Here is a 14,137-nt window from a genome sequence, read left to right on the forward strand (position 1 = left end):
CTAATAGCACATTATTCTATGGACTTGCTGCTCCATTTCCTTTAGGTCAGTGATAATGAGTATTCTGGAGTATATGGTGAGGGGCTCCTGTAGGCTAAACTGAACACTTTCATTGTACAGGCCATGATTAAGTTCTCTTTGAATGGCTTCACCTGTGGGATGTTCAGTACAGGGACATTATCATCATTTTGCCAGTTCTTTGAAGACTGTCTTGTGGATCTTGGCTTCATGACTCCAAAATGGGAGAGGGACAGATCCAACATTGGCAGAACTTAGATGTGTGTTGGGCTGGCAATCAAGGGAGGGCCATGTAGGTTTCCACTTCAGATCTCAGGGTACAAGAAAGACCAGCCTCACAGGGTTCAAATGGAGACTTCTTTTGCAGCCTCGCCGACCCCACCCAGCAGTTGTATAGGAGAAAATAAGAGTGTTAGAGGACACACCTGAGGCAGATTATCTGAGGCTTATTTTCTTCTAAGTCAATTCTACATTTGCAGAGGTCTAAAAATTATATATATTTTCTTTGCTTTTTAATTTTTTAACTGTAGTTTCTATATGTTTATGACATATAGTTGTCCTGTTATATAAAACAAATATTATAAGACCCGGGCATGAAACTCCTGATTAATAAGCCCCATTGTCTGTAGTTTGTGGCATATGCCTCTGATGTCAGCTGAAATGAACTTTGTTCAGCAAAATGGTTTGTAAATATTGGTTTGGGTTTGGCAACAAGAGTGAACAAATCAGTATTTCTGCCTCATCCTGAGTTTATCCAAACAAACACAACAGTTTTCTATTTAAAAATCCAGGTGCTAATTGCTTCAGTCTCGAGTGGACCCCCATCTGCCCATGTCTGTTAATCATCTGCAGACCTCTTTGCTTTTCGACCTGCCACTCAGCAAACAGGGAGAGAAAACACTCTCAGTGGTTCACTTTGCTTGAGAACCTGGTGGGGTTATTTTACCTAGTGCATGCAGTTTTAATGTTCCTGAAAACAGGAATGTTAAACAAGGAGCCTTCTTAATGCTGACATGGTGAGAGCTGCAGCAGCCTGTCCCGTTGCTGAGGGCTAACTAGACAGAGAAGCGTGGGGACATTCTCTCTGGCAGCACATTCTGGGGCCTGGTCCTGTGGCCATCCACTCCTCTCTTGCTTTTGTTGCAGGCCATCTCCAGGTTAGCTGGCAAGCCTGGTGTCTTTATTTTTAAACTTGCAGTCATTAACATGCCTTGTGGGAAGAGAAGGATCTTTTGTTCCTGGGCTGAGCCTCAGAGATTGGCGGCCAAGATACTCTTCAGGCCTGCTAACTAGCCCTAAGCCTTACAATAACAACTTCAAAGTTTGGCCTTTTTAGCAAAAAAAAAAAAAAAGACTGCAAGCGAATGTTATCTGTAGAAGGTCTGGAGGAATCAGCTACATCCTGAGACTTCACACAGTGGAATGTATGTATTTTAGGATTAAGTTGAACACTTTGGGTCACGGCCTGGGGTTGGACAGAAAGCCCAAACAGCAGGCATGCAGGGAGTGGTGAGCACTCATGGAAGGTGCTGGAATTTGCCGTGTTTCCCACTGGGCTGTGTCTCAGGGCTGTGTGCACAGGCAGAAGTGAGCCTGATGCTTGGAGGGCCTCTCCAGTATTGCTGGGCATTGTCACGAGGCTACAGATCTCTAGAAGGACAGGGCTTGCTCAGTTTTACCTTGTGGCTGGCATTTAGCCTTTTATCCTTTGTATCAGATTCTGCTGTCTTCTGGCTGGGTCCATGCACCCCTGAGTTCATAGGAAGACTTTTTGAGGTTCACCCTGGGTACATTACTTTATGGAATTCAGCTTTTACATCATCAACTTCTATATATCCTTTTTACGATTACATTACCTGCCTCAGAATGCCCCTGGGGCCAGCTTTAAGCTGGGTCTCCCTTCCCAGCTCCCTTCTTGATTGCCTTGTTGCCACCTTACAAAAAAACAAGCATACCCTTCCTTCATCACACCCTCAGTCTTGCTATACATCTCAGGATGTATAAGGGAATATGTTTTAGAGGCACATGTGCAGAAACGTTTGAAGACTGCTGATTAAACTTCCTTGAGAAATCTAAGTCAACACTGTGCATAGAAGTATAATGCAAGACAAATGCAGAAAACATTTAGAATTTTAAACTTTATCATAGCCACATTAAAGTAAAAAGAAATTTTCATATTATTTATGTCATATAAATATGTATAATATTTATATCATTAATTTAAATAACATTTTATTTAACCCAGCATATCCCAAATGTTATCATTTCAACATTGTCAGAATAAAAAGCTAAGAAAGGGGTGTTTTTGCGTTTTTTGTGTGTACTATGCCTTTAAATTTTGACTTATATTTTACACTTATAGCATATTTGTCTCAATTCAGACTGGACATATTTCAAGTGTTTCAGAGCCACATGTGGCTAGTGATACATTAGGATGGCACTGTTATAAGTAATAGAAAGCACAGCCTTTAAACTGTTGGTATTTGGGAACCAAGATTGGTTCATGTTGAATTATGAAAAAATAACAAGCTGAGGTTGACAGGCATTGATTAAGAGCATGAACCCCGGAGCCAGACTGGATCAGAGCCTCACCACGTATCCATCAGCTGGGAGACTTTGGACAAGCCCTGACCCTCTGTTTGCGCTGGTTTCCACCCATCAAAAATGAGAATAGTAAGTGCGTTCCTCATAATGATTGTTTGAGGATTGAAAAGCTAAGGCTAATCTATATAAAGCACTTAGAAGAGTGTCTGGTATCTGGTCTGTAGCCCACCAAGGCAGCTATGTTGTGGTGGCAAAAGCTCTAGGTTTGTCTTTGAAAGACTTGCATTTGAGGTGTCTTTCTGCCATTGATCACTTCGTGCCTTAACTTTTCAAACTTCGGCGTTCACACGTTCAAGGGAGTCTTAACACCTCCTTCCTCCCAGGACACTGTGCTGGAGGGACAGATAATAAAATATGTATCACAGCCACCATTTTTGGGAATCTTCTTTATGGCAATGTAATGCTTATTTGTATTATCTTATTTCATCTTCACAACAACTGTTTGAGGAAGGTGTTTTTATCCCCATTTTCTGTTTGAAACAGCAAGGCTCAGTAACTAGCCCAAGTTACTGGGCATGGGCAGAGCTGAAGTTTGAGTGCAGCTGTGTCTGCCTCTGAAGCCCTGAAACATTGCTACATGCTATTGCCCATGCGTATGTCATGATTATTACTCAGAGGTACAGTTTAGTTCACGTGATACTAAAATCTAAGTGAAACAAGGAGGTCTTCCTATTTCCCCAAGATGGCAGAGTAAGCTAATGTGAAATCCCTGCTGATAAAAAGATCCGGAAGTGTCAGTGAGTTTGATCAGGGAAGCAGGACAGTGAGCAGTGGTTTGGAAAAGGGCCTTGTTTTCAGGAGACGTTGGGGATGTGAGGGTGCAGAGCTGGGTGCCTGGAAGAGCAGAGGACAAGTCACTGGCAAAGGCCTGCAGTCGGGGCTGGAGGGAACGCCTGTGGAGGCTGCTTCTCCTGTGTCAGGTGTCCCTGGGGGCACAGGACTGGCCTTCAGAGGCAGGGCAGTGAGGACAGATTGGAGTGGGCAGGGATGGCTGCTTCAGCTGCCACTTCATGTCACTTTCCAAATATGCAAAATACCTGTAGCAAACCCTAACCTGGAACCATCCAGACTAGAGACTCTCAGGAAGCCTGGCTGTGAATTAGCTGACATGATAGGGTGGGACCCCACTGCAGTGGCCAACAGCCACTGGATTCCTCCTGGAACCACTTGAGAGTGAGTCCAGACACTTCAGGAACACCACCCGTTATGTGTGTGGGAGCCTTCCATCCTCCTGCTCCAGTTCCAATAATCTTTAGGTTACATACTGTTCCAGATGACTGTTCTATCATATCGGGTTCTTGGGTTGCTCATCCTGCAACTTTTTTCCTCTGCCTGCTGCCATCATCATGAATGCTGTTTTCTGGTATGTTGTAAACTTGCCTTCAGTGCAGCTTTTTCTGTGGGATTCTACAGAATCGTGGAATCATTGCTCCTAAGCAGCTTTTGGTTTGCATCTGCTGGCCGTCTGAGATTTTTGGCCCAACATGAGAATTCCTCCTTTTGGGGGCTTCTGTGCATAAGGAAGGTGTGTTTGGATCCCAAACATGTGCAAGACCAGGCCCAGGGTTTCAGATTTTTCTTTTCCTCATGCCGGGTCCGGGCAGAGATTGGCTTCCTGGTCAGCGCCCTGAGTGCATGAGTGGTTTTTTGTTAACAGCTCAGTTTGATGTAGGGAATCTCATTTCCAGCAGATGGCTTGCACAGGCCCAAAGTAATTTCTTGTTTCTGTTCCAGTTAAACACAACATACAGTAATTTGCCCACTTCCTTCTGACTCCCCACTAAAGTGATAATGAAATGGAAAAAAAGGCAAAAATACAAAAGGATAAGAGATTGGAAGAGGAGGTAATGGAAACGAAAAATATAAAAGCTGCAACATAAATGGATGAGTGATAAGTAATGCCACAGACTAGAAAAAAAGGCTGCAGTTTACGGCAGAAGTATGAGAACCCCCAAAGTAAGCCAAATAGAAGTGCAGATCCTTAGACGATCTCTGGAATTAGAGCTATCAGGTGTTGGGACTAGCCGAACGTTTGCACAAGAAGCAGTTCATTGGATCCAAGCCTCCTTCCTCCCCGGCACAGCCTAGTGAAGGCTCTTCCCATACTTCCACAAGAGAAGATGGTTATACGCTTTCTGGAAAGTCAGCCGTTCTGGAAACGTTGACTACAGGGACTCTGGGATCAGGAGCACGAGGCAAAGCTGCAAGAGGGGCAGGGAATGCCAGGGAAAAACAGGTTAAGTGAGAGTCTAAGTATAGAAGAATGAGGCCCATGGTTACTGCCCCAGTTCTCCTCTCAGGAAGTTGGCATCCAATGTGATGCACTCAGGTGTTTGGAAGACTCCATGCTGGGGCCTGCAAACATCCAAGACAAAGGACTTGCAGATTGTTTTATTAGCCAAATCCCCCATCGAAAAGCCTGGCAGCTAAGAAAGCCTGCACATGGCACACGGCACTGCCAGCCAGCCTCCTGTGTGAGGCTCTTATATGTGAATGGACAGGCAGAAATTACCAGAAAATTGAGGAAAGCTCAACATGCATGACAGAGACCACACTCCCTAACACACATATGTAAGCAAGCAAATTTTCAAAAGTCTAGAAAACAAAATTCAATCCAGAGAAGCAAACAAAAACTGGCATTAATATTCTTAGAGAAATATGATAAGATGGGCACAACTTAAAGCATCAGCAGTACCCCACGTTAGTTGGGATATGGGTAAAGGAACATTACCACCCTGCTGGTGAGATCAAAAACCACTGCAGCCCTTTTCAAGAGCAATTTGGCAAGAGTCATCCCTCAGTATCCAAGAGGAATTGTTTCCAGTCCCCAGATTCCCAAATCCACACATGCTCAAGTCCCTTACCTGATAACACGGTGTGTCTGCATAGAACCTATGCACTTCCTCCCATAGATCTAAGATTATCTCTAGCTTACAACACTTGACACAGTGTGGATGCTGTGTAAACAGTTGTTACACTGTATTGTTTTCTGTTAGCATCATTTTTCTGTTGTTATTGTTACTTTTTTTTCCCAAATATTTCTGCTCTGTGGTTGGTTGGCTCCAAGGATGTGGAGTACGAGAATACAAAGGGCCAACTGTATATGATAGAGCTGAAGATGTAGGAACTCTCTGACCTAGCCCATTTAATTTATAGAAGTCCAGGTACAGGGAGACTTTCCACAAGGAGATTGTAAAAAGATTTTTTTTAACTGTACTGTTTGTAAATATTGAAAAAGAGGAAACAATTGTCAACAGTAGGGGAATGGATAATTTGAGATGTAGAGTGGAATATTATATAGCTGTTAAAATTAATGAAATTTACTTACATAATATGGATATCTGAAAAAGTTGGATGAAAACAAACTACAAAGACTATGACATTTATGTAAATTTGAATACATATAAAATATTTGAGGATAATAGTAGTAACAAGGGCTAACATAAATAATAGTAACCCTTTGATACAGAGGCTGTTACCGTTTTACATCTGAGGAAAGTGAGGCACAGAGAGGCTAAGTAACTTGCTCAAGCCCACACAGCTAGTATGTAGGTAGTGAAAGGACAAAAAATTCTTGGGTATATTAACAAACTTCAAAGAAAAGAAGCAGGAGAACACGAGACTTTATTTGTATCTTTTTTTTTTTTAAGAGACAGAATCTGGCTCTGTCATCACCCAGGCTGGAGTGGAGTGGCATGATCATGGCTCACTGCAGCCTCAGACTCCTGGGTTCAGGTGATCGTCTTCCTCAGCCTCCCAAGTAGCTGGGACTACAGGCATTTTAAAAATCTTTTTTGTAGAGACTGAGTCTCACTACTTTATCCAGGCTGGTCTGAACTCCTGGGTTCAAATGATCCTTCTGCCTTGGCCTCTCAAAGTGCTGGAGTTATGGGTATGAGCCACTGTGCCCAGCCTTTTTTTTTTTCTGTTTTGTGTTGTTTATTTCTTAAGTGAGATCTGAAGCAGTTGTGGCCAAGCTGAGTGTCTGTTACATGATTATGTTTTTAAATACTTTTTTTTTAAAGAGCAGTTTTAGATTCACAGCAAAATTGAGCAGAAGGTACAGAGGGTCCCATTTCGCCCTGGTCGCACACATGCACAGCCTCCTCCATCATTAACGTCCCTCATAGAGCGGGGCATTGTTGCGAGCAGTGCACCCACATTGGCACATCAGTATCCAAGTCCACTGTAGGGTTCACTCTTGCTGTTGGACATTCTGTGGGTTTTGACAGATGTTTAATAATGAATGTACGCACTGTCATAGTGGATAGAATTGCTTTCCTGCCCTAAACATTGTTGGGCTCCACCTGTTTATTCCTCTCACCACCCTAAACCCTGGCAGCCAGTGATTTTTTGGCTGTCTCCATAGTTTTGCCTTTTCTAGGAGATTACACAATTGACTTCATATAATATGCAGTCTTTTCAATGAAAAGTTGGCTTCCTTCCTTTAGCACTGCGCATTTAACTTCCGTCTTTAGGTAGCTCATCACCTTTTATCACTGAATAGTGTTTCATTGTCTGGGTGTGTTATATTACTTTTTAGTCTTTACATGTTAAAATATGTCCTAACTTTTACTGATTAAAACTGTAAGCTTGGAAATTCTCAGCCCACAGCTGACTGTTCAGGGATACAGGACTAATAGAGCCATAAGGACTGTGAATCAGTCTGCATATTTTTCACAGGCCTTCCACTAAGCGTCATTTTCTTTACCATTCTGCATGTAATTAACAGACACATAGTGTCTTCCTGCCTGTGATGCTGGGCCTAAGGTGCTGAGCGGACAACACTGTGGCCTTGGAAAGAAAGGCAGTGCTCCGAGCCAGAGAGAATTCAGAGGGCCCTCACTTCACCAACTGCTTATTAGGTCTTCAGAGCTGTGCTTCCAGCTCAGGGCAGGCTTTTAGAAGGAAGATTTTGGAATCTTGCCTGAACATACTCATAATATGGTTTTCTTAGGTTGGGTTTTGCTGGGAATTTCAGTGTTATTTCCTTCAATGTTGTTGTCATCTGTGTCTCAGAATGTGATTAGTTATGCTGGTGTGTGTGGCTTTTATGTTGCAGGAAATCAGAGTGAATCCTATGATCTGCGTACTTGGAGGCAGGGCATCTGATAAAATATTTTTGTTAATGGTTGCCATGTGTTCCATATGCACAGTGCTTTCAAAGAGTTCACAGTTGAACTTGGGGGTTTAGAGTTGGAAGGATATAATTTAGTACATCTTCCCCATTTTAAAAATGAAGAAATTGAGGCTCAGAGTGGAATAACACGTACAAGATTACACAGCTCATTGCTCATGGAGTTGGGGGTAGGAAAAAGGGCTCCCTGTTCCCTATATGTGTTTACTGTGTTACAGAGTACAATAAAATAAACTAGAAGATCTGTAGATTACATTTTCAGTCGTTGGTTGATACGACTTGATAGGGCTTTATAGGTCTAAACCTTGTCTTTGGAATGCAGTATTTGTGATATGTACTTGGAACACTAGCTCTGAAGCTTTTTAATGCTTTATGTTAAATAAAAGAAGTTCTTCAGGTGAAAGTTGGTGGTCTGTAATATTAGTGAAGTGTTTATACACCTGCCTTAGTTGGGTAAATATAGATATCATTGGGGTCCTAGGTTTTCTTCCTTTTCACCCAAAGGGAAAGCCCCTACCCTGATGCTGTAGAATTGGATCAGAGGTGTACATCTTATTTTTAAGCTTATAGGCCCTACTCCTATTGGGTGGGAGTTATTGGCAAGAGGAGTTTAATCATGTGCATTTAAGAGTTTTAGGATCGCTCTGTTTTGTTTTTACAACACTCCTAACCTGAAGTGGCTGGGTGATGGAAACTTCTAAGTGGGTATCTGCTACAATTAGTTATATGATTTCTTCCCCATAGCACTCTGAATTCAAGTATTCCTTAGTGCCCCATTTTTAATATCTTTCCTGGAAAGGCAAGTAGATGTTTTCTGCCAGAACTCTTAATGATTTTCATTAATATTAGGATTTCAACTTTACATATATACTTGTAAACAAGTGTAGTATTCCCCGTGACCAAAGAAGCCTTCCTTGAAATGGTTCAATAGAATCAAGTTTAGTAAACATGGGTATTTTGACTTAAGTCTTCCAGAAAATACCTAATATAACAAAGGAATCATTAACAAACTACCTATTAAACATGATCATATGTAAAATGAGAGCCTACCTTAATTTTGCTTTTATAACATGATTTATCTTGCAGTGTGTGAACTTAAATCTCCCTCCATGAGTGACTTCCTGTGGGGTCTGGAGAACTCTGGCTGGCTAAGGCACATTAAGGCCATAATGGATGCAGGAATCTTCATTGCAAAGGTATGCAATTGTGGAGAAATTAAGGGACAGATCAGCAAGCCACTCTGATTTCAAAATGGGGATACCCCGCCATGGGCTTCCCTGCCTTAAGCTGCACTGCACTGACTAAGTAGCTGGCTTTGCAGAACTCCATATGGTTTGTGCAGTGAAGATGTGATTTTGCCAAATAATACAGTGCTTGGCTGACAGTGTGTCAGCACTGTAAGCAAATATTTCCAAAGTATTCTCTTCCATTAGGTTTAATCCTGGATGGAGGAAAGAACTTTCTGTAGAATACAACCAAATGTGAGTTACTTCAGTGACGGGGGCTTGGGGCTTATATCCAATAGATCCTTCTTTTAGCCAAAGTCATGTTTCTGTAGCTGGAAGGTAAGATTCCATTCTGCCATAGGAAAATGTTGCTGTAACTTTCATATAAGCTGTTTTAGGATGCAATGTCTTTTGTGTTGTTTAGTTTTTTAAAAAAATAAATTCCTCAGATTTATACCTAAAGAGAACCTTATATTCCCCGATGCCATGGTGTATTCCCCCTTATTAATCATTTAGTCAACAAATCTTTATTTAGTGCCAGGTACTATTCTATGTTCTATAGATGCGATGCGAGTAAGCCAGATCCAGTCTCTTCCCTCACAGAGCTTACGTTCTGCGGTGGGAGACAGAGTATGTTTGTTTGTTTGTTTTGAGACAGAGTCTCGCTCTGTTTCCCAGGCTGGAGGGCAATGGTGGGATCTTGGCTCACTGCAACCTCTGCCTCCTGGGTTCAAGTGATTTTCCTGCCTCAGCCTCCTGAATAGCTGCGATTACAGCTATTCAGCTGCCACGATGCTGAACTAATTTTTGTACTTTTAGTGGAGATGGGTTTTCACCATGTTGGTCAGGCTGGTCACAAACTCCTGACCTCAGGTGATCCACCCGCCTCGGCTTCCCAAAGTGCTGGAATTACAGGCGTGAGCCACTGCGCTCAGCTGAGACAGAGAATTAATAAACTAATAAAACTGGAATTTTAGGTAGTGATAAATACTATGATGAAATCTCTCCCGTGTTTCCCAGTGTATATTTCCTGCCAAGAAACTCAGCTAAAAATGATGTGCATTTGCAATAGCAAATAGAAATTCTTTTCTTAGCAGAGATTTTCTGGTATCATTTTTACCTTGTTTTTTTCCTCCTTTCCTCAAACTTGGATCTATTACTTGACTCTTATCTTTTTATCTATAAGTTCATAGTTTTGTAATTTATATTCATGCCTTTTCCTTTTTGGAAATGGGTGGGGCCGGTAGCAACTCCAGAATTTCAGTAAAGCTTAATATGGAAACCCAGAGGGAAGAAGGTGAGGTGGACTAGGGGACAAGCCATGAAGGTACGTTTGCATAGGATGAATGCTTGTATTTATTAAGTACATGCACAGAATGGGAAGGGAAAGCTTTAGCTGCCAGCAACAGGCCATTCTGGCTCTGTCCTAATTAGGTGGGGCCCTAAATACATGAATGAACAGGTGTTTTGTTTGGCAATTTCTTTCTGTAATATACAAACCTGGCTCTGATCCAAGGTTCTGCCTTTTTACAGCCATTTTTTGTGACTCTTTGCGGATCATTTGTTTTCTAGGCAGTTTCAGAGGAAGGGGCAAGTGTGCTTGTTCACTGTTCCGACGGCTGGGACAGAACTGCTCAGGTGTGCTCAGTGGCAAGCCTGCTGCTGGACCCGCACTACCGGACTCTGAAGGGCTTCATGGTGAGTGTGGCCACCGGGTCATTCCCACAGGCAGTGCCTTGACCGGGAATGGACCTCTGTTTTTGCAACTACTGTTTTCTTGCCAGCATTATTTTTCTTTTAGTAGTTGAACAGGATTAAAAGGGAGGAGATCAGATAGGCTTGGAATAGAGGTGAATTTCTGGAATATTGAAACCATTTCAAGTCAATGATACTGAATGAGTTTTGGGGCAAATGTAAAATATGTTTGGTAGTTTGTAAGACAGTTTGATACATCATTTACTCATAAGTATTTCAGGTTTGAGGTAATGTGAATATATAACAGAAAACACATTTTAGAAAAAATATTTGGGGAAAAATTTTCTATATTGTGCATGCCAAACATCCTTGGTAGGAAAAACTGTTTTCACTTCTGGGATTTAAGTGGTCCTTCATATCCCTGCAAGAGAATACTAAACATTTCACAGCCTTTTCTTGTCATTGTTTGCTAAAGTTACGAGTATATTCTCCTATAGAGTTTGAACCTTGTAGGTGGGCATCAAAAGATAACATGTTGCTTTCAACTACAGAGTACTGTATAGTAGCCTGGGATGGTGAAGTTTTGGCTAATCTGGTATAAGTTCCTTAAAATGAATTAACCTCTTAATCATGATTTGGTAGAAAGTGCTATAGTCAGTCATGATCCATGCTACAGAAGATGCTTTAGGAAGGAGCCCTAATGGAATCTCTTTACTGCTGGGTGTCTGCTGTTAATATCAGCAGCACCCTCACACAAGAGAGAAGAGGCAAGCTCCCTCTCTGGGACATTTTTCCTTTTTTGAAAGTGTCAGAGACCTTCCAATTACCTGTGATAGCATTGACACCTCAAAGCGATATTCCTGCTTCAGACCCCTGATGGACTGAGGTCAGGAGGGCTGGATTCCTTCATTTGCATTTGGAGATGAAGAGGTTGCCAGTCACACACTGCCCTTAGGCTGTTCTCCTGCACACATCCTTTTCTACCATCAGCTCATTCTCGTTGTGCCCCATTAAATGTACAACCCAAAGAAAATGTCTTCAGAGTTGTCAAGAACAGACTTCCACCAGTCCATATCTGTTTGTAGGGGAAATCTCTGGCTACTTTAGAGCATTGGTGATATTGATCAGACTATCTATATTACTTGACTAAATCCAGGCAGGGTGCAGTGGCTCACACCTATAATCCCAGCATTTTGGGAGGCTGAGGAAGGAGTATTGCTGGAGCCCCAGAGCTCAAGACCAGGCTGGGCAACATAGTGAGACCTTGACTCTACAAAAAATAATAAAAAATAAGGCAGGTGTGATAGAGCCCACCTGTGGTCCCAGCTACTTGGGAGGCTGAGGTTGGAGGATTGCTCGTGCTCAGGAGGTCAGGGGTGCAGTGAGCTGTGATTGTGTCACTGCACTCCAGCCTACGTGACTGAGTCCTGTCTCAGAAATAAAATTTAAAATATAAAACAATATAAAAAACAAAACCAAAATAACATAAAAATTTAAAAATAATAATCAGGACTGCTTCAGACTTCTAAATTCATGTTAACCCTAATTCCAAAGCAGGGCTGAAACTTTGAATATACCCCAAAGCCATCATGTTAGAATTCTTCTAATGTATAGAAGATATCACTGAAAAACATTCCCATGTGTTTTTTGTCAAGAGGTTGGTAATTGACATACTGAGAGGCAGCATCACATACTGGTTGGGATGGGGTTTGGAATGGAGAGAGCTGGGCTGTGAAGTGGCATCTGCTTGCTAGTAGCATGATCTTGGGTGAATATGAAAACTCTTTCCTTCAGTTTCCCCTCTAAAAGTGAGAATACCTATCCCACAGTTAAATGAGATCATATGTAAAGGAATGTAAACAGTGCCTGACACACAGGAAGCATTCAGTGGGTGGGGTTCCTACATTTTTATACATCCGTTTCCTTTCACTGTTCTTATGGATGACCTTCAACTTTGCCCTTGCCACCCGCATCTCTATATGGCTGGATAATGCCTGGTCATGCATTTGCAGGTTACTCGAGGATGGTGACTTCTGCCCCAAGTGCCTCTGAGTTCCTCCACATTATTGTTTGTGTGATCTCTTATTTTTTTGTTTGTTTCTCTCCATGATAGTTATATTCTTCCTTATGTAGGTATTAATTGAAAAGGACTGGATTTCCTTTGGCCATAAGTTTAATCACAGGTAAGTAATATTTAAGACTCTGTTGCTTTGAATGTTTAGAATAAAAGCACTGTTTGTGAAATTTTCAACTGAATGTCTATGGGAAAAGTCTTGTTTTTGAAGTTTGTGTCTTATTCAGAAAGTTTAAGTTTTGTTGTATATGTCATATCATAGATAAACGAAGTTACAACTCTGATTCCTCTTGGTAATAGTTGGGCAGAACAAACTAATGTTAAATTGTTCTAGAAGAGACAGAGAATGCTTGTTTGTTAATTGTCCTAGTCAGGATCAGCTGTCCCTTTCTCCTGCCATACACATTTGACTTACTAAATTACTCAATTTTAGAAGTATAGACATTCACTTTAGGCTGCAAGCTGTGAAATGCCTGTGGAACAGTTTCTCTTTGCTTTTCTATAATTCTAAGATATTTGTATCAGAGTGCAGTTTGTCCCAGGTCTCTGGAGGGGTGATGAAGGACAGTGGCCCAGGCTTCAGAGCCAGACACAGATCCTGGATCACACTCCAGATCCAGGCCATGGTATTCACTGTCTGGCCCTGGGCATCTGTCCTCTCTGACCTTTGGTCTCTGATTTGTGGAATGGGGAAAGCGTCCTTCTGCAGGGTTGTAGCATGAATGTTTAAGAAGTGTAACTAGGCCAGCTGCAGTTTCTCTTCTTCAAGGTAATACTCCGTTACTAACATGAGGTTCTATATTATTTTGTCTTTGATGACACCAAAACATCCTTTTGGATTCTCTGTAAACTCACGTAATAGCGTAAAGGGCTAAGGAGTCTTCATTTTAGAATCAATACAAATTTGAGGGAGAAGATTCTAATGTGCTCTTGAAAAGCAAAGCACTGAGAGATGTAATAAAAATACATGTGGAATCTGTGGTCACATGGAAATAAATCATGTGACAAGCTTTAACTGCTCTAGAAATGGGAATGCTCCTGACAGCGTGTGAAACTAAGTTGTCTTTCTTCCTCATCCCTTCCCAGCAAGACAGTGCAAAAAATGAAGAGCCCTAAGGCGGTTCGGACATTTCTTCTCACCCACTCATAAAGTGCAACATTGATTTTTAAAGTTCTAATGTACTTTTAAGGAATCAATTTAAAAATGCCCTTTTTCTGTGGGAAGTATCTTTGAATTTTATGCTTTGCACGGATGCTTTCTTTTTAACTCTAACATGAACATATCCCTTCTATCCATACCTTCACTGCAAAGTTGCTCTGGCAATCTGAATTTAAAAAGTTATTTTTCCACTTTTTTGTCATTGCAAGTTTGTAAGGTAAGAC

At 41.7% G+C, this 14,137-nt stretch overlaps 2 protein-coding genes across 7 annotated transcripts in view; one reads left to right on the top strand and one right to left on the bottom strand.

Annotated features, from left to right (window-relative positions):
• MTMR7 (myotubularin related protein 7) overlaps window positions 1-14,137 on the top strand; it is a 102,490-nt gene that overhangs the window by 80,668 nt on the left and 7,685 nt on the right. For all 3 annotated transcript variants that reach the window (XM_035270196.3, XM_002756900.6, XM_035270197.3), the window contains 3 exons: window positions 8,846-8,955; window positions 10,558-10,683; window positions 12,814-12,863. In XM_035270196.3, coding sequence (XP_035126087.2) covers window positions 8,846-8,955; window positions 10,558-10,683; window positions 12,814-12,863 — 286 coding nt within the window. The remainder of the gene's footprint in view (window positions 1-8,845; window positions 8,956-10,557; window positions 10,684-12,813; window positions 12,864-14,137) is intronic.
• VPS37A (VPS37A subunit of ESCRT-I) overlaps window positions 1-14,137 on the bottom strand; it is an 83,146-nt gene that overhangs the window by 9,562 nt on the left and 59,447 nt on the right. For 2 of the 4 annotated variants that reach the window (XM_035270204.3, XM_078347418.1), the window contains exon 12: window positions 2,142-4,823. The exons of the other annotated variants lie outside the window; for them this stretch is intronic. The gene's annotated coding sequence lies outside the window, so the exon portion shown is untranslated. Of the gene's footprint in view, window positions 1-2,141; window positions 4,824-14,137 lie in introns of those variants that run through there. 4 annotated transcript variants of the gene reach the window in all.

Source organism: Callithrix jacchus, chromosome 13, assembly GCF_049354715.1.
Source record: "Callithrix jacchus isolate 240 chromosome 13, calJac240_pri, whole genome shotgun sequence".
NCBI lineage: Eukaryota > Metazoa > Chordata > Mammalia > Primates > Cebidae > Callithrix > Callithrix jacchus.